At 37.3% G+C, this 24,299-nt stretch overlaps 2 protein-coding genes across 2 annotated transcripts; one reads left to right on the forward strand and one right to left on the reverse strand.

Moving 5' to 3' along the window:
• Window positions 1-669: 669 nt before the first annotated feature.
• Window positions 670-14,455, reverse strand: LOC103466460 (dentin sialophosphoprotein-like). The gene is made up of 30 exons (XM_008412028.2): window positions 13,837-14,455; window positions 12,641-12,692; window positions 12,537-12,554; window positions 12,397-12,459; window positions 10,296-10,370; window positions 9,645-9,728; window positions 9,491-9,553; window positions 9,252-9,332; window positions 8,954-9,046; window positions 8,737-8,826; window positions 8,567-8,632; window positions 8,412-8,480; window positions 8,279-8,338; window positions 7,913-8,002; window positions 7,736-7,822; window positions 7,592-7,666; window positions 6,789-6,878; window positions 6,608-6,700; window positions 6,430-6,501; window positions 5,071-5,160; window positions 4,908-4,973; window positions 4,761-4,820; window positions 4,373-4,462; window positions 4,185-4,274; window positions 3,993-4,067; window positions 3,492-3,572; window positions 3,201-3,269; window positions 2,588-2,710; window positions 2,363-2,513; window positions 670-1,231 (listed from the first exon to the last, which is right to left on the reverse strand). The coding sequence occupies exons 1-30, from the start codon at window positions 14,134-14,136 to the stop codon at window positions 769-771; spliced, it is 2,979 nt and encodes a 992-aa protein (XP_008410250.1). The 5' UTR covers window positions 14,137-14,455; the 3' UTR covers window positions 670-768.
• Window positions 14,456-16,174: 1,719 nt separating this feature from the next.
• cyp19a1b (cytochrome P450, family 19, subfamily A, polypeptide 1b) lies at window positions 16,175-24,298 on the forward strand. The gene is made up of 10 exons (XM_008412027.2): window positions 16,175-16,978; window positions 18,498-18,679; window positions 18,911-19,061; window positions 19,820-19,974; window positions 20,083-20,259; window positions 20,335-20,449; window positions 20,528-20,642; window positions 20,715-20,877; window positions 22,608-22,849; window positions 22,924-24,298. Exons 2-10 carry the CDS (start codon window positions 18,553-18,555, stop codon window positions 23,176-23,178), a joined length of 1,500 nt encoding a protein of 499 aa, XP_008410249.1. The 5' UTR covers window positions 16,175-16,978; window positions 18,498-18,552; the 3' UTR covers window positions 23,179-24,298.
• Window position 24,299: the final 1 nt, after the last annotated feature.

Below are 24,299 nucleotides of genomic sequence, written 5' to 3' on the forward strand. Positions count from 1 at the left end.
ACTTTTCAAAAGTACTTTTAACCATGTTTTAAAAATAGTATACATTTTCTCTGGCTTTCTAATATGGTTCGAGTTATTTTGAATTAAATTTGTTTCAGTTGCTAAATGGACAACAGAGCCTTGCATTAGTGCCCATGCTGCTTTAACATTTTGACATTTTACTACAAACACAAACCTGAAGGTTAGACTAAAACAACGTTCCTTATAACTATGAAGTCAGAAATAAAGAAAACACAGTTTCTTTTTTTATATTATTTTATGTTTATGTGCTCCAGAAATCAGGTCTTCATAGAAGTGGCAAAAAAAGAATCGCACTGCTGAAAACTGAAGTTTAAACATTTTGGTCTGCATACAGAGAAAAATAGTAAATTGCATTTACTCAGTTACATTTTCTTGAGTAACTTTTTTAGTGGAGAAACATGATGATTACAAACATCTATCTATTTTCTACATATTCTCCTATAAATCTATCTCCTTTTTTGTTCTGATTCGTGATTTTATTCTATTGTTATTTTAAATACTTCTCAAATTATAATTTGATCCTGTTCATCCTTAAGAACTCTTTCAATTTCAACAAACCTTGTTGTGACATTTTTGAGTATCTGGTTGTGCTTTGTAATCGAAGGAGAATGAGACGTCGCTATCAGTGAGTCGACCTCAGCAAAAAGCTCAATATGTCAACAGTCATATTTATTGCAAGACAGAAAAAATATATAGATTTTGTTTTTTAAAGCACTTTTACAAAAACAGGGAACTTGTAAGACTTTTTCAGGTGTTCTTGAATTTAATCCTACACGTTCTCGCACTTTTGTTGTCCCACATGTACAACAGTCTTTTGCTGGGATAATAGGACAGCATAGCTAAGGTACCGTCTCCTGCCCTTAAATCAAAACTTGCATCCAGATGACTCTGTGTCGTCAAATCAAAGGCATATGTCACACGCTTGTCGCTGTTATCGGTAAAATACACCACCCCGCACACAATGAAGGCATTTCCTGCTTTGGCTGAAGGATAGCCAGTGTTGATTATAGACAGCACAGAGAAAGCGTCTGGGTCGAGTTTCGCCACCACAATGTTATTGTCTATGGAAGAGGCAAAGATGACCCACAGTCCATTTTCATCCACGGCAAACTTGAAATAAGTCTTTGAGTTGTGGAAAAGATATGTCAGGCCTTTATATCTGCTGTTTGGCATTTGCAGGGAGCTTGTATTCTTTGTGTTCAAGGCAAACCTGTCAAACAAAAACATTTGATAATGGTTACGAAAAAGCCTAAAGAGATAACAGTGCCTTCCAAAAAAAATAAAATATTCATACTACTTGAACCTTTTCACATTTTCTCAAGTTTCAACCATACACTTCAATGTATTTTATTTGATAAACCAATACAAAATAGTACATAACAGTGAAATTGAACATTTTAAAAGTGTGGCATGCATATATATTCTCCCATATTCCCTATATAGCAATACAATTTTTCTCCACTTAACTGCAGGTCTTTTGGGGTTTGTGTCAAAGACAATTATTCTTTGGAAAATACCTACAGCTGACTCAGACTGGATGGAGAAGATCAGATTTCTTTTGTTGAATATAGAGTCATACTTTGACTAGGCTACTTTAACTCATGATTATGCTTTGAGCTTTGGTGTCTTGCAACATCTAAGGGTGCCTTCACACTGCAGCTTGAAGTGACCCAATTCTGATTTTTTTTTTTTTTTTTGCCGGGGCCGTTTACACTGCCAGTAAATGCGACCTGTATGCGTTCTGCAGTGTGAACGGGCAAACGACCTGAAAGTATCCCGCATGCGCAGCAGAGGGCGCAATAGCGTCAGCGTTCTCAGTGTTCTGCCAACTGCCATAAAAAGAAGAAGTGCTCAGTGTTTGCGGAAGGAGGCTAACGGTGGAGCATAGCTTACACATTTGAAGTTGTTGTTCGGCTGGAGCCACATATTAACAACTTAATCCTCATATAGTCCGTCATGGTTGTTGTTTTTCTTCCCACTTGCGCGTATCAGGACACAGAATAGTGAGATTTGCTGAGAATCAGTGACTTTTAGTTCAGATAAATGCGGCCAGGACGTTAGGTCGCATTTGAATCGGATACGTATGGATATGGGTCACATTCGTAAAAGAATCCGACCTGTGCTGTTCACACTGCCATGAAAAGATCGGATACAGGTCGCATTACATTAAAAAAAATCGGAATTGGGTCACGTCAGGCTGCAGTGTGAACGCACCCTTTATGTATGTTGAAACAGACAAGTTGCAGGAGAGTTCAAGATGAATGACGACTTTCGCAAAGCACATTAAATCTAAGATGTTCAAGTCAGAAAAGGGAAACACATTTAAAATGAAAACACTTACTTCGAAAGATTATATGTTCCTCCATTGTGAAAGTAAAATGATTCCTTATAAACAACATGACCGCAGCCTTGGTAGTACTTCTTAATATCTAGACCTTTGTGTTTGGTGTCCGAAAGCGTTGAAATGTTCTTGATCTGCTTCAGTTCACGACCTGGTGGAGTAAAAGTTCCTGTTAATTCAGGGAACCACACTTCACTATAAGTAAATAAACTCTGAATGTATGACCTGAAAAATGTTCTGCCACCCAGATCCGATCATCAGGCCGGAATGCATCCGACATCCAGGCTCCGAAGGTGGATTGCATGTTAGTGGACTTATCTGAACATTTGATGACTTTAATGTTGCAACCTACAGAAAATAAGGCAAAAACTTAATAACTTTCCTTTTTTTTTCCTTGCACAATGCATATGCTGTTACGGAGTGAAGCTTCTTCAAACAAAACGGAGGCTCGTATGTCTTTTACTGAACCTTTCTGTTCAGTTCTTTATTGAAGAGAGAAAACGGCGACAGCTGATAACGGCAACAGCTGTGCGTAACCAAGCCAACCAAAATATCAACAAAGCAAGATAGTGACAAAACAGAACCAGATACTTAAGCATTCTTCAAAATAAAACACTTCTTCTATTCAAATAAATCATGTCTTGCACTTAAATATATTTCACTTCATCCTTGTAATTATATACAATCATGTTCAATTCAATTAATAATAATCATGTAATCTATGCTTAACATATAATTGTAAATCAGTCACTTATCATACTGAACAACATATAAGTGTAAAAAAGTCACAACATATGCAAAGGACCTTGATCCCCTTACTTCAACAAATAGTTTTTACCTGTTTTTGTCATTTTTTCATTACCAGCTCCATTGCTCTTCTTGTCGGTTGGGACGCGTTGGGAAGACTCTGAGAAGGGGAACAAATGTGAATCCACATTCTTAAAATAATGTAAGGTTATGCTTTAGTTGTTTTAGATTTAACATACAATGTGATCAAGTGCTCGAGAAAGGAGCGAATACCCTTTTTAAAGAATAAAAAGTATCTTACAAACAATTTGTGCATAAAAAATAAAAAATAGAAAAAAAACTCAATAATAAATCTTAACGCCAGTAGAGGACAGATTCTCACCATTTTTCATCGGTTTGTCTACAAAGTTTCTGCTGCCGTTCAAAGAGTTTCTTCTCTGACTTTCATCAGCAGAAGGTGAAACTAAGAAAAAGAAATAAAGTAAATGCTTTTCTCTTTGCTGAATAAAATGAAGATTTTATGTCTGAGAGATTACTACTAATTACTGGAAACAACAGTTTTAATGAGATTTTACATTTATGCACATCAACCTGAATATTTACTGGCACTTGAGGTACAGATGGATTAAAAACATTAAAATAATAATAAAATAATCATTCAGTCTCCTGTTAATAGTTTTACCAACCCACCTGTTCCCAGTAGGAAAACTTTGTTTGGTTAACATGTAGATAAAAATTTATTTTTCTTAACAGACATTTTTTTTTAACCAGAGTTGTTGATTCTAAAGAAATCAAAGGTTGCATTCAAGATATTGGAATATAGATGGGAGTAAATACTGAATCTTAAGCTTAGTATACTGTTTTTTATTTGTTTTGTTTTTACCGTTTTTTACTCTGGTTTCATTCGTGACTGTGTCGGAAGTGAAGGTTTTGCTGCTTCGGTTGGTTTCACTCGATCCTGTGCAGTAAAAATAAATGCTAAATATTAAAACTGCCTTTAATTAGAGTAATTTTAACAAAATAACTGGTATATTTTTTTATTTTTAATAATGTAATCATTCATCATTTGTTTTACCTGGAAATAGTTTTAATGGCACAAATGTTGCATTTCCACCATCCAAATCATTCAGAGTCCCATTGTTGTCATCTTCAAATGAAACTTGATCTAGAGATGGTGAAATATGAAAGTTCAACATATTAAATAGATGTGTATAAAGCAAAACTTCATTTATTAGTGTTTTTTTTATTTATTTTGTTTTTTACCCGATTCCAGTCTTTTATTTGGAGGATTGTAAAACTCAGAAATATCTAAGGTGCCTTTGGTGTTGTTAGCTGAATGTCCTGTTGATGTTTCTGTGAAAGAAACACAAAGTTTAACCCTAGCAGATTCACAGTAAACTTGAAATGCTAAAAAAAAGATATTAAAAAAACCCTGAAAACATGAATTTCTTTCACTAGAAGAATAGAAACTGAATTACTTAGAAAAAAAATTATTGTGAAACACAAAATTTTCTACAGAGTTCTCATTATTTCTAAAACATTAACAGGGACAAAAACATTTGGATCAACTCTGATATCAGCCTCAGATATGACATCTTATGTTTTTAGAATATCAGCACAGATGTTGACTGTTATAAGAAGTTTTTCCCACTTTTTATGCTTGTTTCAGTGACGACGCTTCCACTGCTGTCATTGAAGGCATCAACTGGACCTACAGTATATGGAAAATCACGTTTTACACATTCAATCTTAAAATGATTGCAAGTTGCAAGAAGGGGAGGTTTTAAGGTTTAAATACCGTGTAATAATTTTATTGGTCTCTCTGGATTCTCTGCAGTTTCACCTTCATCAGTCGGCTTTGGCTCTAACGACATTTTAAACAGGAACAAGTTCAACAAAATGTTTCCTGTAAAACTTGACTCAGCTGCAGAGAGAAATGTAAATCAGTCTTCATGGTTTACCAGGTTGTATCTTTTCATCTGGATGTTCAGAAGAGCCAGAAACAATAAAACCATCTGTGGTGACATTAGGCGAGTCTCGTGTTGGTTGTACTGAAAAAAGAAAAAAAAAAAAAGATAAGGTTTAATCAAAGAACATTTAAAAATATACAGGAACATCTTACTAAATTAGAACATCACTGAAAAGTTAATTTATTTCATAATTGAAGTCATTATAGAAAGTCTTGAGATATTTAAAACTTGTACTGGTGTTAATTTTGATGATTATGTCTGAAAACTAGTGAAAGCAAAAATGTTTGACTGAAAATTTAAAGATAATGACAATAAAAAGGGATTCTAATCCAGAAACCCAGAGAATCACTTAAGCTAAAGAAGCTGACTGTTCACTGATTACTGTATCCAAACATGCTGATAGAAAGTTTAGTGGAAGAAAAAAGTGACGAAGAGATAATTAGACAAGCAATAGGGATAACAGCAGGTTTTAGAGGATTGGAAAACAAATTATATTTAATTACTGAATACTGAATTTGTTCAATTAAATTGATTTACTGAAATAATTTGACATTTCAAATGTTTTGTATATTGAAATGCACCTGTATATTTCTGTAATTTGACTCACATTTTACTTGTTGCTCTTTAGAAAACTCATGTTTTATAAACTCAACAGTGAAACAGTGAACTGTTATAAATCATGGAGTTGCTCCAACACTTTAACTATGTTTTATATACTAAGATAAACACCAAAGGGCAACTTCAATCACTCTGCTACCATTGTTTTAAATGGTTTTTTGAATACCGTATTTTCCGCACTATAAGGCACCTAAAAACCTTCAATTTCCTCAAAAGCTGACAGTGCGTCTTATAATCCGGTGCGCCTTATATGTGGACCAATATTGAGCCACAACAGGTCTAGCAGCTACGGTAAGCAGCCGCCGACTTCATTTTCCCCTGTAGAAGAAGAAATGCGCGGTGCATGCTAGGATAGTTGTCAGAACGCTGGTTTGTTAATAAAGTTTGACTGACGTATCTACCTACCGACCTGATAATCAGATCGTCTGCAGGTCATTTAGCACCACGTTCTCCACGAACATGCTGTGCGCGAACGGAGAAGGGTGACCATCGTCCGGCCACGCCCCGGACCAGTCGCGGAAAGGCTCTCCTCGCCGACTGGAGTCGGACTGTTTTGTTGACATTCCCTTTAGTGCAGCTCCATCTAGTGGATGCATGACGTAACTCCAGCCTCTACTGTAGCGCCTATTCTATGCGCCTTATAATGCGGTGCGCCTTATAGTGCGGAAAATACAGTATTTGTTTTCATTGTAAATTAGACAGTTATTCTGCACTGATATTAGGATATTTTACCACTTTTAACGCTGGTTTTAGTGTCTCTTCTGTCACTCAGAGTGTCTTTGTTCTGGTCTGTACCAAGTGGATCTGTGGTAGAAAATGATATGTAACATTAATCCTTTAACCACTTTAATATGAATACAATCCACAAATGTAGACATTATTTTGTTTTTGATTTACAAACCTCACTCACCGCTTAGCATGTCGCCCCATCCTTCTGTAGCATTTGTTGCCTCTGAATCATTTAAAGTCCCGTTGCCGACACCTTCATGAAACGGCTCTGGTCCTGAATAACATTTCAATAAAAGAAGTTAAACACATTTCCTACAGAAAAACTCTGAGTAAAGATGAGGAAGAAAAAATTTTTGGTTTACCGGGTTCACCCTGCGTATTGAGTTGGTTGTAAAGTTCAGAACCATCATTAGCGTCTCTGGTGACATCAGCTGCTTCTCGCATTGGTGGATCTGTAAACAAAAGCAATAAAAAAACAGGGTCCAGTTCAGAGAACAGTTATCTCAGGTGTGTTTCAGTAAATGAGCACATTAGGGAAAATTTAGTCTATTTATTTATTTCAACTAACACACCTGAACTGGATTCATTACACACAGAGTGAGATATTTTAAATTAATCTGATGATTCTGGATTACAGTTTATAGAAACCCAAAACATTCCAAATGTAGATATATTATGCTATTAGCATGCTATGGCTAATAGGATCATGACAATAAACATCCTGCAGAAGGTGGATAAAATACACAAAGTAATGGCTAATGAAGGCTATCCATAGAGCCCGCCATCTAACCATTTTCACGGAAAGTTGAGTGGAAGGAAAACGTGTGACTGAAACGCATGCACAAGCAACGGTGCAGTCGCTCGGTGATCGTCCTTTTACATTTAGGTAACATTTTCCGTTACCCAAATGCAACTTTTGGAAATCATGGAAACAGTTTGACGTTTCTGTGTTGTTTTAAAATATATCACTCTGCACACAATGACTCTTCATGAGTGTAACTTCTTAAAGGTGAGCTGATGTGAGCGTGCGAAAGCAATTACATTTATTAAGATGAAAACTTTCCACAAGGTGCACTAGTTAGAATTTGGTGTTTGCATCAAATACAATTAAACTGAAAATATATGGCATTCTGTACATTATACCAAATAAATGAAGACATTTTACCACTTTTAAATCTTGTTTCAGTGTTGATCTTGTTGTCGTTGAAGGCATCCCTGTTTAGGATTTTACCAAGTGCTCCTGCAGCAGAAAATTATCAATTAGATATTAAATTTCGCACAAAAAGTTGATGTTTTGAAGGTTACTGACCTCGTAATAAATTGATCCACCCATCTGTAAAGTTTTTACCCTCTGAATCGTTGAGAGTCCTGGTGTGGTCTCCATCGTCAAACAATTCTGGTTGTAGAGAAAAGTTAATAAAAATAAATTAAACATGGTTCCCCTCAGTAGTTCAGTCAAACAGAGGGAAAAAAGTTGTTTTTTTACCAGGATATGTGCTTGTTTTTTGTTGATTGTTATGTTCAGAAACATTAAATGTCTCTCTGGTGATGTTATCTGAGCGTAGTGTTGGTCGTTCTGTAAAAATAAATACAAGATTCAAGTATGGTAGCATTGACACATTAAGGTAAATGGTCTGTCTGTGCAGTTTATACCATTTATAGTACATAATCTTAACTTTATAAATCAAATATTTCACAATTCTTTAATTAATTTTACCGATACTGTCTCCTATTTTCTCGTAGTTTAGGATCTTTGATAAGGCGTTAAAATACAAGCCTTATTATTTGAACCAAAACTTTAACTACAGAACAGAAAACAGAAGCATTCTTAATCACACTGTCACGTCTGTACCGCTTTCGGAGCTCGTTTGCACCCTGCTGGCGTTGAAGGTGTTCTTGTCGCCAGCTTCATCTAATGCAGAAATAAATGTTACACATTGTATTTCAGTTCCAGTAAACGACAACAATGAAAATGTCAAACCTACCGCTAATGAATTTGACTCCCTCTGTAGCATTTCTAGAGTCCCAGTCGTTTTTATGAATCAGCTCTGACTCTATTAAAAAAAAAAAAAAAACATTCTTTGTCGGATTTTTTGTCTTATGCTCTACCTTTAGTTAAATCTCAGTAGTGGTGTCTCACCAGGGTCATGTTTTGTGTCCAGATGTTCCTTAAACTCTGAGCCATTCAGGATATTTTCAGGTATTTCTATAAAGAGAAGTTAATGATTATCTGAAAGGGATGTTTACTTGTCATACAAATTAAACAGGATTACAGTTATGTTATCTTTGATACTCAAATAAATGCAATACCAGGTTTAAAGTTTCCACGAAGACGTTTCTCAAAGTCAGTAGCGTTCAAGGCGTCTGTGCCATCACGGTCAACATTCGGTGTGGGTGACACTATAAAAATACAGCACAGATTTAAACTGTTTGATTTATAGCTGGATTTATACTAATTTTTAATTTATAGCAGCAAGTTGAAATATAATCTGAGTGAAATGTGTTATAAATAAGTCCCAGAATTTACCTGTTGTCAAACGTCTTAACGTTTCTGTTCTGATTTCTGAGCTGGTGTTCATCCAGTGTGCAGGTGAATAATCTGGACGAGGCGAAACCAACTCTGCAGAAAACACAACTGGAACAATTTAACGCAAAACAAACAGAGATGGCACAATACACTCTCATTGTTGGCCTAAATGATAAAGGTCCAGCCCAGATTATATATTTTTTTTAGATGAAAATGGCTGTAATAAATCTTCCAAATATGAATGAATCAGACTTTGCAGGAAATAAAAGCAGACTTGTGTAACATCAGACCTCCTCACCACTTCTTGTTGTGCTATCAGTGACATCTGAGCCGCCAGCTGAAGGATCGGTGTTTCCACCGGAGTCAGCAGAGAGAAGCACTAGGAGGCATTTCATTTGAGCATTTTAAATACAAATAAAAATACAGTTTGACAAAAACCAGCAATTTAACGGGTGTGTGTAGAGTTTGAGACACACTGTGCAAAAAGGTCAAGGCTGGATTTGTCTGATTAAAAGTTCAAAACAACAGATTTCTTACCTGGTGTAATTGGTGTCTGTGTGACATTTTCGGTTCTGGTATCGTTCAGTGGAACATTAACCTCTGGATGAAAAGATACAGATAATAGAACAACAAGTTTTATTCTTAAGAATGTCTCAAACAGCCTTTTTCCCCTTTGCCAGTTTTTACAAACCATGTTTTGTGTCCTGAAGCTTCACAGGTCCAGTAACATTCAGAGCGTCTCTGCTTTCATTGCCTGGATGTGATGTAACTCGATCTGAGGGTAAAGAAATAAATTAAACATACCGTAGTTTGCATCTAAATCATCTTTATTAACGCTTCTTAGTCAAAACTGTCTCTGCAAGTTTAGAGCTAAAGGAATGTGTTGGTGGGGTTCAGGAAAGGAAATTTATGATTCATTTAAATGAACTAATTAGAAAAAATTGTTTACTATAAAATGCATCTAAATTTAACTTGCAGAAAAAAGTCAAATAATATATTAGTCAAAAATTTATAACAAAAATAATTCAAATATTTAAGTCATAATTTAAATTACAAATTTTTAATGTGTTTTTTTTACGTGTCAATTTGTTGTTAATTCTCTGCTTAGAACTTTAATTTTATTTTTTAATGCAGCCAGAAACCCAATTTCTTTGTCCAAGTTTAGTTTAATAGCCTGACCGGCTTTGACTATCCTTATGAATTCAAATCAATCATTTCTGGTCTTCTCCAAGCAGGAGTCACTTCATCAACTTTGAATCGTTTGTTGGTTTCGTTTCTTCTCTGTTTCTTCTTTCGTGTGAAGAAGAACCACCTTGTTTTCTTTAATCGCTGCTGTTCTTACCCTTTGATTTATTTCTGTGATTCTTCTTTTTTGCTTCAGGTGGACAACAAGCAGGACAGGGGGGACCAGGAGGACCTTCATAAAAACACGTAGTCAGTATTAGACACACAGACTCCTTAGTAAATTAATGCACAAACCATTATATTTTACTGCAGTTGCATAATCTGACTGAAATATTTGCTACTGTTCTCCCTTTACCATTCTCCTCACTGTGCATGGCAGCAAAAGATTAACTTGGGTCCTTGTCCAAGACTTTTTGCTTTGAGTAGGCACATTTGTTTCAGATAATTAAACCACAGTGAGAGTCATTGGTCACAAACAAGGAAAACATGGAGCAGTGGTGAATCATCGGCCAATCAAAATAACTTCAAGATCACATTTATGTCTCGGTAAAGGTCAGAGTTTATGAGTCAACAATAAGCTCTGAGGCAAAAACCACTGCTGACCAAAGACAACACAAAGGTCCATGTGAGACTTTCTGGAAATATCTTGATGAATTTCAAGACTTTTGGGAAAATATTCTATGGACTCAAGAGACAAAAGTGTAACTTTTTCAAAAGAAGGGAATCCAGTCTGGAGTAAAAAGAACATCCCACTGATATTGTCTGTAGCTGCTTGAACAAGCCCATCCATCCAGCTCAACATTTACACTCACATGTTAAAATGGCTGCAAACAGACACGCAACTATACAGCCGTAAACTTTAAAAAGCAGAGGTAGCGCCGCCTGCACAACCAACAAGAATGCAGCAAGTGGTTTCTGGATGGTAAGTCAACAACAAAACATTTGTCTTCTCCAGCAGTCATTGTACAGCGGATGCAGCGGTAAAGCCAGCTGACCAAAGGTGCTGGAGCTCTGTTTAGGTTGCTAGGTGACGGGCTGGGCTTTAACGAGGTTGCTAGGTAACAGGTCAGCTGATTGGTGATGTAGCATGTTGGAGGTTTTTGAAACTGTTCATTTTCCAGATACCAAAAAGCATTAACTTATTGCCAAAACCTGGCTGGGTGTCTTTTTTTAAAGTGCTTGGTCTGTTTTTAGAAGCAGCAGGAACCAAAACGGAAGAACAAAAACATGGAAAATGTAAATTTTGTACAATATGTTCCCTTCAAACTCAAACACTTTTGGGTCAGGCACTAGATTACCAGCAAGTCCACATCTGAATAGTTAAAAGTCCAGATTAAAAGCCTATTGATATGATGTTTCGTGACCTTTAACTGGCTGTTCATGTTCACATTTGGTCAAAATTCTTCTACAGAAATGCAGATGACTCATTGACAGTTACTGCTAATGATGGTTGTTGTTGCTGCTAAAGATGGTGCAAACAGTTCTTTGGTTTAGGGAACTAATACACTGTAAAAAATATATAAATATGAAAAAAAATGTATTTATATGGTAAAATTTTGCCTGTATTTTACCATAAATCACAGATGTTTTTTTTTTTGGTTTTTTACAGTGTACTTTTAAACACGGTCAGAAATTTTTTTTTGTTGAATCAAGTTATATTTCATTGATTTTGAAATTGACTTGAAGATCTGAAACATGTAATGGTGACAAAAAAAAAATCAAAAATGCACCGTTGTTTTTTGAATCGTCGCTCACTTTTAGAGACTCGTTTACGTCTTACGGTACATGAAAACTGTTTAAAATACGTTGACACATTATGATTATTTAAAACTGCCGAACAAAAGTCAAAACCACAAAAACAGGATGAGCCTGAGTTAACTGCTACTCTTTCTGAATCCTGTAAGACATGACGGGACATGACAAGTTCCTTCAGAAATTCAAATTAAAAGGGAGTCAACACTGGATGTAGAAAATAAGTGGTTCACACGCTGCTTTTCTTGTTTACGTTGAATAAAAACGTTCCATAATTCACATTATTTAGCTGCAACAAACAAACGCCTCAGTGTAGCAAACATGCAGGCAGCTGCAGACACAGTGTCCTGCAGACAGTGAGTGGGATGCCCACATTATGCAATCACAGCCGAACAATGACAGACTGTTTGAAACATGGAAACAACTTTGGTGTCTGGGTTTCTTCTTCTGTTTGGGGAACTGTGAGACACAAGGGCTTTTTCTGGATGATCTGATTAGCGTCTGACCTGGTCGTCCTCGTCTGCCGTGTGGGCCCGGCTCACCCGTCGGTCCTGGTGGGCCAGGCACACCTGATACGCAGAAATACTTATTTATGCAACAAGTAGTGGAAGGAGTTACACAGCAAACTGAAGCGTGAGGTTGTTACCTGGGGGTCCAGGTGGACCTGGGAAAAAAAAGGAGAAATACATTTACAGTTGAGCTTTAAAAAAGTAACGGAACCGCAAAGAAGTAAGAGTGAAATATTCCCACCTATTAAACAAAATCCTCTGGAGCTGTTGCACAGATCTATGTAGGCTTTGGTCTGAAAAAGAAAACCCCACAAAGCATTAGAATCATAGCATCTACTGGGTTAATCTGCTATTTAGGTAATCAGAATCTTAACACTAAACATTTCCAAGCATAATGTTCCTAATACAACCTGGCACACTTCACATGTTCAATAAAAGCTGATGAAATGTAGCTTTTTATCTTTACACAGCTTTTATATCTGCAAGCATTTTTCACTCAAGTAAATCAAATCAACTTCAGTAAAACAACAACTGAACCATTGATCATGTCGAAGCAGCTTTAAAGTCATATATTTGTTCTTTGAGGAAGTGCCAGGTGTTTCAGGGTATGAGATGAGAAAGCAGCAGGCATGCTCCGCCACTCCATGTTTTATCCAGGGAAGTACTAAAACACACACCCCTCCAAATCTCTGTAATGGACTCATGCATTCTTTAAGCAACACACATAGCTGTCTTCTGCCAAATGGGAAAACAGACAAATCTCTTTTTTTACTTAGAAATAACGGCTGAAGCTTCTGGAAAACTTTTCAGAAATTTACACTGAATTGCAGAAACATTTTTTGACCATATAACAGACGAGATTATGACATAAGATAGTTATAAAATGTTTGCACAAATGTCAGACATGGTTTTATGAACCATTTGATTTGCCTGATTTTAGTGAGACATGAACAATAAATTACTGAACGTGTATGTAATTAATAATTACACTACCTTCTTACCATTTTAATCTGTTAAATCTTAATTACCAACAACTTGTCCATAAAACATACAAACTGCATTTGTAATGCACTTCTTTAGGACATCAGTAGTGATATGTATAACTAAACCGCCTGCAATAACTGCAATTAATCTTTTTTTCAAATGTATACATATTTATTGATACTCTCATTGAGCAATCAGTGAATAAAAACAGTAAACGATAACAGTCTCAACAATATATCATTAACAGGAATTTATTGTGAAAACAATAAATCAGAATTCTCATCCCTTAAATGATAAACGATACGATAAATGCCCACATTAGTATTTTTTTACTACCTGTTCGACGCGTTTCTCCTTTTAAAATGTTAATGAAATGTCGTCTGTGTGTAAAATAGATAAACATTAAGCAGTAAGTAAACAAGGCTCAATGTGCAAGCAGTGAGTTTGTCTTACAGGAACCACAGAGTATGCGACCAGCATCATCTTGTCCTGCTCTCCCTGCTGGTTCCGTCTGCTGCGCCGGAGTTTCCTCAACTCTCCAGTCTCTCCGAGTTCATCTGGCAGCGGTCCTGCTTGCCGCCTGCAGCACCGTGCCAGCTCCTGCATCTGGGACTCCAGCCTGACCAGCTCCCCTGCCAGCTCCTTGTGCTGAACCCACAGCAGAACCAAACCCGCGCAGCCCAGAAGCAGCAGCACACACATCCCCACCAGCAACGCTTTCCCCACGGGAAACCTTTCTCTCCCGTCTTTCATGTTTTCGGCGCGCCGTTCCCCGCTCCTCAGCTGCACGGATATCTGATCTCTGAACCTCACCAGCACACACAGCACATATCTGAGAGGCGGCCAACAGATGAGACGTCACACCCGAGCTACTGGAGAGAAATAAACATGTCAAAATGTGTCTGTGCGACTGCAGCGCGAGTACATTGCGCAACAAGCATCTGGGAAACATTGCCTGAATTAGAAGCAGCTATAATGGGCATATTTTAAGGATGACATCCCACTGACAGGCCAGCACGGCTCATCATTCTAGTGCTTTTCCTTTCAACATTATCACCAGCTCAACCCACTGAAAATGCTTTAGAAGTGGAATAAATAGGTTTGAAACAAGGAGACACTGTTAGAGCTTTGTGAATGACGGACTGTTTGGAAGGACGTGTGGGTGTCAATACATCCCTTTTCTTTCCCATATTTCCAAATGTTACAAAATGCAGGAAAAAGTAAAGATTTATTTTTACTTCAGGTTATCAAACACATTTTTACATCAAAGATACAAAGATATCTAGAGAAAATCCAAAATGAGAGCGTAGTTTTCAAAATATTTAACGTATTAAGGGGAAAGTATTGACGCAAACAAAACTGGTTCAGGATAAATCATGAATTAACTATGACGGATGAGAATCCACATTTCTTGGAGTTTAATTTCAGAGGTCAAATCCAGATTTGATTAGTTTCTGAAAAACCTAAATGAAGCCTGTCTGATGACACAAAGTAGACTGAATGATTTGAAAAGCAACACATTGTTCCCAGAGTTAAAGAAAAAAAAAGTGAAGCAAAATAATTGATTGGTTTGGAGAGGATTAGAATGGCATTTCTATAGCTGCAGGACTCCAAAAATAAAGACAACATTGAAATGCAACAAACCTTCCTGGAAGTTGCCAGCCTACACTGCAAAAACACAAAACCTTACCAAGTAGGTTTAGGTTTAGTTTTTGGTGCAAATATCTTAACAAACTTGAAATAAAACAAGCTGAAAAGTAACTTGTCAGCAAGATTTAGCCGCTTGTTTTAAGTAAATAATTTCTTAATATTGATTAAGAAGCACTTTGCAGATAAATTAACCTATAACTTTGTAAAAATGTATTGTGAATGATAATCTGCCAATGGAACTACTTCTTCGTCAATCTTAAGGAATTATTTACTTGAAATAAGCCTCTATATGTTATTGAAAAATTACTTTAAAGTTAATTTTGTCTTATTTCAAATGTGCTAAGATATTAGCACAAGAAACTAGTGCAACAAACTGTTGTTGCAGTGTAATAAAATTGCTCCATGAGAGCATCAGCAACTCATCCAGGAGGTGAAAAACCCTCCTGGATGAGTTGAAAACATGGAAGCACTGAAACACTTCATTGCCTCGGTTAAGGCTGGCGTTCCTAGTTTAGCAGTAACAAAAATGGCTCTAAGGCAAAAAATAACATAAATGTCCCGAGTATTTTTGGGGAAACATTGTATGAACTTTTTTAAAGGTGTGTCCTGTTACGTCTGGCTCCAAACCAACACAGCATTTCAGAAACAGAACATCATTATAGAAATGGTAGTGTGATACTCACAAGGTGCTTTGCTGTTGCAGCATTTGGACGACTTGCTGCAAAATTATGGAACCATAAATCCGTCCCTCTATAAATCTAGAAGGAGAAAGTTTGGCCGTCGGTTTATAACCTGAGATGAGTAGCAGGACCACACCAGCTCACCTCCAAATGGCTGAGATTAAAAAACTAAAAGGTTCTGGAGAGGCCTGCTCCAATGATTGGCTTTAGCCCAACTGAAATGCTGCTGCATTGCCTTAAACAGGCTGTTCATGCATGAATGTGGCTGAATTTAAACAACTGCCAGATGTTGCAAAGCCTTGATGAGAGTTGTTGCTGGGAATGCAATTACGCTTCCAAACAGGGTCAGGCTGATTTGGATGGTTTGTTTTCTTTAATGCATTTGAAAATGGCTATTTACTAAAGTTCTCTTTGTGTGGTAATAAAGTTTGATTAATGATCTGAAATGCTTAGGTGTGACAAAAAAAAGAAAGAAAGAAATGTTTATGGGGGAAAACTTTTTCACAGCACTACAGCTCTCGAATTCCAGATATTAAATAGTTTCAGCTGCAAAGAGCAAACCAGGTTTATTAGGGAACTGCAGAGCTGAACAGCAAGAGACAAATTAGGAGCATTTCTGGTGTAGAGAAGCTGAAGGACAAGCTTTTCTGAACTCAAGCTTTTTACAAGTTCTCTATTCCTTTTAAAGTTTGCTGCAGAAAATAAAGTGGTGGTTCAAAGTGAAGCTCAATAAAGATGAGTCGATCTATTTGCTAAGCGTACATATATTTTCATTTGTCTACTTCCCTCCTTGAATTTCTGGGCAAGTCCCAGCTTCCTTTGACACGGGTCAGCCTGACCCAGCTAATTCATTTCCCCTTGAAAAGCCTCATTGGTTGATGAATTGGACTCTGTGGGTTTTTCCTGCACAAAAAGCGGAAGGAAAAAAGACACACACATCACACAATGGTCCACAAAAAAAAGAGTTGATCCTTTTGTATTCACCTCAACAATAATGAAAAAACTTCTCTCTGTTCTTTTTCAACTAATTGATGCTTTAGACATGCACTGTCTGACCCGGCTGGCAGTTCACTGCCATGCAACAGTCCTTGTAACCCAAAAGTGGTAAAGTTTCCAAGCAACCGGTGGAGTGAAGGCTCTACCAAGGATTTATAAACACTCGATTCCCTGTGATTTATTTGGTGGAGGAATGTAGACCACCTTTAAAACCAGCGGTGGGGGTTCTGCAGCTCCTCAAATTCCACTTCCACTTCTCAGGAGAGGAGGTTAGTAGCATTTCTTAATTTAACGCATTTTACCGTGTTCTGTTCTATTGTAGCTTGTTTTATTTCATCATTTTCTATTTTGTTTGATTGGAAACTAATTTTAGAAACTGTTTTACAAGAAGCAATTTATTCAGATAATCAAATAATGGCATTATCTGGGTATCTGCAGATATGTAATTGTGTGTGTAACATGACAATTAGAAAATCCTTGCAAAAACTAACTTTTTTAAGTTTTGTTAAACTTTTTGATGCTTTCAAAGAGCATCAAAAACTTAATGCTTTTTGAAAATGTTCTTTTTCAAAATCTTTGCATGATCAAGTAGTTTCCTGTTAGATACAATTAGACATAATATCTGCATCTCAACTTTCATACCACAAAAAAAAGTGCTTGCAACTTTTTTTTAAAATAGCAAATTAATGCCATAACATTTTACAAAATAAAATTTGTTGAATTGTGTATGTGAACTGACCAACACTACTCAATTTATGTAAAAAAAAAAAAAGATTCATTATTAATTATCTGTGTCACTGTGTAAACAGCACAGACTCTATTAATTGGTTGAAAAAAGCAGAATGACATGTAAAGGTTGGGTTCAAGGGAGACCACTAAACATAAAACAAATGCAGAAAAGGCGTAAGATGTGAAATCTGCCATCCACATCTATGATGGGTCTACTTCAGTTGGATAAATACAGATTAAGTTTTTAAACACTTTAGCTCCAGACCTGGTTAAAAATCTAATAAAACTCTGAGTGTATAAATTATATTATGGTCTGATAGAACCGAAACTCAACTTTTACAGTAACAAGTTTCACATCGCCAAAACAAACCCAAAGCCTACAGTGAAACATGGTGGTGGCAGCATTGTGCTCTGGGTTGACCTCTTCTTAGAACTGGGGTTTTTATCAAGCTGCATGCAGGTGGATGAACCTTTGAATGCGACTCAGTTCTGCATCAAAATCTGGTGTTTCACACACCCACTTATGTTTTCAGCATCTCAGTGAATCTAAGCTTACATTAAAAACAGGAAAAGAGTGACTTCCTGAGTGAAAATTTAAAGTCCCACCCAGGATTTCCTAATCCTGAGATGAAAAATAAATCTGTGGGGTCACCTGGAAATGGCTGTGGACAAGAAGTTTGTTCCAAATCCGGTAGTTTTGAGCAACATCTGCATGGCAAAGTGAGAAAATCCTTACAAACCCTCGACGCTTAACGCTTATGCAACCAGGTTGCAGCACTGGTTTTGTTCATTCAAACAGATTTATTTTCCCATTGAATAGCACAGGATGCATGTCACATTTTATATGGAAGCAGTTTTACATGATTTATTGATCTTACTTACTACGCCACAAAAAAAGGAGGCAATTTGCCAGGGGTGTGTACACCTCCGAGATCCACTGTATGAAGTTCAGTGTCAGTGTGTTTTGTTACCTCCCAACACTGAAAGATTAAAAGAGAGGAAGAGGAGGGCTGATTTATTTGCTGGTTTAAGGAGGCTTAAACTCTCTCTAACCAACAGACGACAGAGAACCTTCTTCATTTTACACAACCGCTTTGGACGAATAGAGGACACAATGTTGCCAGAGATCCTCACCACGATGGAGGTTCACAGTCTGTGTGGAGTCACCCCTGTTGTGCTTCTTCTGCTGCTGTTTCTGCTCATCACCACCTGGAGCCAAACACAGAGTTCACACATACAAGGTACAGTCTGAGTAATTCAGAAAAAATGGTCTCATTCTGCAAAAATTGTGCTATAGATTGGTGAATAAATCATCATAAGAATAATTGTGACTCCAAATAAATCTCAAAATTTGAAAGGGAAAACTGCATTTTTTTTTTAGGAAGAGAAAGTGATTTTTGAAAACCTGCCACAGTTGAGAAACGTGAACTGAGATTTGCTGCAGACTGATTTACAGCTTCTCTCTGCTTTAGGTCCCTGTTTCTGTGCAGGACTTGGTCCGATCCTGTCCTACGGCAGATTCATTTGGACCGGGATTGGAACAGCCTGCAACTACTACAACAACAAATATGGCAGCACCGTCCGGGTCTGGATCAATGGGGAGGAAACCATCATTTTCAGCAGGTAAGCATGAAAAACAAGAGATATTCACACAACAGATGAAGATAAGTTCAAATTTATTCATATTTTTTTCATGCAGCAGCAAAATTTTGCACTGAAGAAAAATTATTTGGGTGAATATTAGTAAAAAAAAATTTAAAAAAACCTTTCCTTTCACATCAACGGATATTTTTTTACCAATAAGTAGCACCACAAGTCATTTAACTTAACACAGTGAGGAAGATCGCAACGTGAGGGGAAAAAAAGTCCTGCTGTCATGGAATTGCACAAAGTTTTTTGCAATAAATTGCAAACTATAGCCAGCTAATTTGATCACATAACATCAAATTATCTGAGTTTTGATTAAATTTAAGTCTAACATTCAAAAAGCAGTGTAATTTGCTAGCTAATGTACTTATCTGTATTTTGTGCATTTAAACATTGCAGCAACCTATACAAAGTTGCAAGTTTTAAAAAGACAACACGTGTAAAAAAAAAACCATATAAAAACAAATCATCAGAAGTGTAATTAAATGATTTTACCTGTCTGTTATTAGCGTTTATATGCTAGGCAGCCATATTGGATTTTGAGGTTGAGGTGAGAAACTTCCAGCTTCTGAGCGCCTTTTTGTTATTCTTTTCCAAATGTGGATTGACTTCGGAGTAAATTGTCACATATCAAGTAGCGACAATGTGTTGCAAATGTTTAGACACATTAAAAAAAACTAACAAAAAGCATTAAAAACAAATTCAATAATAACATATGCTGGTTTCTGCTGCAGGTCCTCTGCAGTGTACCACGTTTTGAGGAGCCCTCACTACACATCCAGATTTGGGAGCAAAAGAGGCCTTGAGTGCATTGGGATGGAGGGGAGGGGTATCATTTTCAACAGCAATATTCTGCTCTGGAAACAAGCTAGGACATACTTCTCTAAAGGTAACAACCTCTGGATATTAAGCACATTACAGAGTTTGGCGGTAAAATGTTTTACGACTAAACCGCTGTTTCACTGAGTTACTGCATATTTTTGTGTTGATGTCGCAGCTCTGTCAGGCCCCAGCCTTCAGCGGACCGTGGGAATCTGTGTGAGCTCCACAGCCAAACACCTGGACCACCTCCAGGACATGACCGACCCCTCTGGACATGTGGACGCCCTCAATCTCCTGAGAGCCATCGTAGTGGACATCTCCAACAAATTGTTCCTCAGGGTTCCTCTCAATGGTCAGTTGTTGTATTCAAACTTTGCATCTTCCAAACGTCTTGGCTGAAAACGTGCAATTCTTTTTTCTTTTTAAGAGAAGGAGCTGCTTATGAAAATCCATAACTACTTTGAAACCTGGCAAACGGTTCTAATCCAGCCTGACATCTTTTTCAAGATCGGTTGGCTTTACAACAAGCATAAAAAAGCAGCGTAAGAGCCTTAAATCATGACTCTAATGCCACATTTCATTTGAGATTTCATCAACTTTCCATTTTGCATCACTAACAGCCAAGAGCTGCAGGATGCGATGGAGAGTCTGCTCGAAATCAAAAGACAAATCATTCATGAAACGGAGAAGCTGGATGACGACCTTGACTTTGCAACAGAGCTCATCTTTGCACAGGTCGGTTTCTTCTGCTGTCCACATGATGGAGGTAACTCAGAACTGTAGCTAGATTACTTGCTGTCCCAACAGAACCACGGGGAGCTCTCTGCTGATAACGTCAGGCAGTGTGTGCTGGAGATGGTGATCGCAGCTCCTGACACACTCTCCATCAGCCTCTTCTTCATGCTGATGCTGCTGAAACAAAACCCGACGGTGGAGCTGCAGCTTGTGGAGGAGATGAGCACCGTTTTGGGTGAGAGAAAATCCTCTCTGAGTCACATTTAATGCTGTTTTTTCTGTCATGTAAAAGTTACACAAGCAGTGCTTTTATTTAGCATTGTCGCATTACAACAAACCTCAGTGTTTTACTGAGTTTTAGCCACAAAATAGTCCATAGCTGCAAAATGAGAAGTAAAAGTCAGCTTTAAATCTGTATGTATGCTTTGTTTAATATTTATTATTTAAGTTACCTGGAAAGTGGGAACTCGGAGCAGTTACCATTGCAGTTACAGCAGTCACGTCAGACCCGAGGTAATGGCGCAGTCGGAATTCCAAAATGGCGGCGCCCATAAACGTCGTTTGCATTAGCTCTTATAAACATAATTTTAAACTTTACTTTCCATAAGCAAACACTACTTGTAACTTTTTCAGTTTACAGTAGGAGGCGTTACATTGATTTTAGACGCACTTTCACATGTGTATCATCTTATAAAAAAAACATGTTTCCATCATATTTTACTAGTGTTAATGCGAGGGGCGGCCATATTGAAACGCAAAGTCCACCTTAATAACAGTCGTAAATAGGGGTAGTCGGTGTTGCTCCAAGTTTCCCAGTGGGAAATCCGTCTTCGGGGGGTTTCCAGTTGATTTTTCTGACTATGAAGTCGGAATTTCCCATAACTGAGTACAACAGGAACGCAGCATAATTCTCCCCAATACTAACAGGTACCCTCAGAAGCCGCCTGATTAAAAATAGTGACGCCTCTGTCTGAGTAAATTGGATTTAATCCGGCTGTTCAGAGAAGGCCTTGGAGATTTGTTAGAGACCAAACAACCTCACGATGAATAATGAATAAACAATTAATAAAACAGGCATGTCAATAATAAATATTATTTTAAAGTAGAGTTGGGTTATAGTAGCACTATAACTGTAAACATACAACCAGAGCTGCAATGAAATGTAGATGAAGAAATATAAAGACTGTGTTATGGAAATTTCATTATCAAAGAATGAGAATCTGTTTCAATAATAAGAGAAAGATTAATCTTTGTCTTCAAGTTTCTTTATTCGAAGGCAAAAACGTTCAAAGACCCTTCTCACTGAGCGGATCTCTGTCACAGCAAGACAAAGATCCACCCAAAGTCTGATCTTATCTTTACTACCAGATGGACCACAAAGACAATCCTGACCCCGACCTCATGAACCATCCCTCACCTCTTGGAGGGGATGATTTTATGGCAGGAAAGAGAGTTGATAAGGATTTCAAGAGAAACTTCTAATTCTTCTTTGTCAGTTAGTCCTGGGTTCAGGTCAAATAAGGATACAAACTACATTCCACACCCATTAGTCCTTTAAGACAATCACCAGATCAAGCATTTTACCAAAGATGTCTACAGGTCTTTTCTGCTATCACAGCTGTGGAATCATCTAAACATTATCTGCAAACTTATTTAATGGACAAACACATCTTGCAGTAATACAAAAACAAAGCAGATATAATCCGTAAACAAATGAGGAAAATGTATCATCAGTTCCTTCAAAAATGAAGTAAGACTGAAAACAAAATTTTCTATTACAACTGTTTGATACAAATGTACACTACAGTTTTAAAAAAAATCTAGAAATGAATACATTAATAAAACCATGCACATATCATCTCCTTGTTCTTAATTATGCATTGCTTTGTGTTGGTCAGTCACATCAAGTCCCAGCATTGAAATTAATAGCTTTGGAAATGTGAAAAGGTGGTCTTTCATTTACAGATGATACAGCTATGGAAAACGTCGATTATGAAAGGCTGAAAGTGATGGAGAAGTTTATTAATGAATCCATGAGGTTTCACCCCGTGGTCGACTTCACTATGCGGAAAGCTCTGGAGGACGATGACATCGAAGGTACCAAGATCAGGAAAGGAACCAACATCATCCTGAACATCGGACTCATGCACAAGACTGAGTTCTTCCCCAAACCCAGAGAGTTCAGCCTGACCAACTTTGACAACCCGGTGAGTGTAAACAATATGTGACTCTGCAGAGTGAAACGAACACCAGTTGATCCTTTACTTCCTCCGCCTGGCAGGTGCCCAGCCGCTTCTTCCAGCCCTTTGGCTGCGGGCCTCGCTCCTGCGTCGGCAAACACATCGCCATGGTGATGATGAAGGCCATCTTGGTCACCCTGCTCTCTCGTTACACAGTGTGTCCGCGCAAAGGCTGCACTGTGAGCAGCATCAGGCAGACCAACAACCTGTCACAGCAGCCTGTGGAGGACGAGCACAGTCTGAGCATGCGCTTCATCCCCCGCAGTCAGAACCAAAACACCACCAGCTCTGAATAATGAGGAGGTTCTCCCCTTTCAGATAACAATACACGACTAATGTATTAGTGCACCGAGTTCAAGGAAGGTAGAAGATACATTTACCCCCTTACAGATGTCTCCTCTTTTTGCCTTTTGTCATATCATCCAACAAACAAAAGGTATTATCAAAGACAACCTGAGCAAATCCAAAAGCAATTTTTTAATATTGATTTTTAATTTTTTTTTAATATTAAGAAACCCACTTGTGAAAAAGTAATATCCACCTAAATCGAGTAACAACAGTAACAACCTTTGGCAACAACTCCTGCAATCAAGCTTTTTGCATTAACTGACAAAGAAAAATAATTATTTTCTTCACTTGGACACAAGAGAAAAATTTTAAAATGGCATCTTTTCGGGTGAAAATCAATGAAGGCTTGGAAAACAAGTTTAGATAAAACCAGAAAAGAATCACGAGTCCAAGTGGACGAGTTTCATTGCAGAACTCTTATCTCAACCAAATTGACTTTTTTTTTTTTTTAGCATTAACAGCATGTTTAAGGTTAAAAAGAATGACTAGTCCACTCCACAAACTTTCAAAAATCTGTAGATGTATGTTTTGTGTTGTGGACTTTTGTGATGTACTTTTATCTTTAGTTAACTTGGAGGTTAATAATAGATATATAATTTGGATGAACCTCATGCACTATAAGAAGCAAATAGCTCAAACTTTTGAACATGTCACGTCACAGAGACAAACTTCAAAGTATTTCACTGGGATTTTATGTGACAGATAAACACAAAGTGGTTTGAATAAAAGGGAAGGAAAATAAAAAATGGTTTTCAAAAGTTTAAAAAAAATGATTTAACCAGAAAATACAGGTTAAGTTACAGCTCTAGATCATTTTTGCAGCTTCGCACAGCTAAAGACTGGAGTTGTTGCTTTACTGTTTTCCTCGTAAAACTTCAAAATAATTGAAAACAATTTTTTTGACCCCACATTGCAATGTGTTGGTCTGTCCCATATACAGTGATAATAAATGACAGAATTTGTGCTTGTAAAAGTTAAACTATTAATAGTTTTGGAAAGTGTTGCATGAGAAACCATTTGTATTTACTTTGCATATAGTGTCCCTTAAATAAAACCAACAAAATCCAAC

The sequence above is a fragment of the Poecilia reticulata genome, linkage group LG6 (assembly GCF_000633615.1).
Source record: "Poecilia reticulata strain Guanapo linkage group LG6, Guppy_female_1.0+MT, whole genome shotgun sequence".
NCBI classification, from domain to species: Eukaryota; Metazoa; Chordata; class Actinopteri; order Cyprinodontiformes; family Poeciliidae; genus Poecilia; species Poecilia reticulata.

What these genes read in the sequence shown, in the direction of transcription:
- cyp19a1b (XM_008412027.2), top strand. Translation starts at nt 18,553, where the DNA reads ATGTTGCCAGAGATCCTCACCACGATGGAGGTTCACAGTCTGTGTGGA. An exon ending in TAGGACATACTTCTCTAAAG is followed by an intron (nt 19,975 to 20,082) that starts GTAACAACCTCT and finishes TTGATGTCGCAG; the next exon opens with CTCTGTCAGGCCCCAGCCTT. An exon ending in CAGAGCTCATCTTTGCACAG is followed by an intron (nt 20,643 to 20,714) that starts GTCGGTTTCTTC and finishes CTGTCCCAACAG; the next exon opens with AACCACGGGGAGCTCTCTGC.
- LOC103466460 (XM_008412028.2), bottom strand. Translation starts at nt 14,136, where the DNA reads ATGAAAGACGGGAGAGAAAGGTTTCCCGTGGGGAAAGCGTTGCTGGTG. An exon ending in TCGCATACTCTGTGGTTCCT is followed by an intron (nt 12,693 to 13,836) that starts GTAAGACAAACT and finishes TTTCTTTTTCAG; the next exon opens with ACCAAAGCCTACATAGATCT. An exon ending in GCAAACGAGCTCCGAAAGCG is followed by an intron (nt 8,003 to 8,278) that starts GTACAGACGTGA and finishes TTATTTTTACAG; the next exon opens with AACGACCAACACTACGCTCA.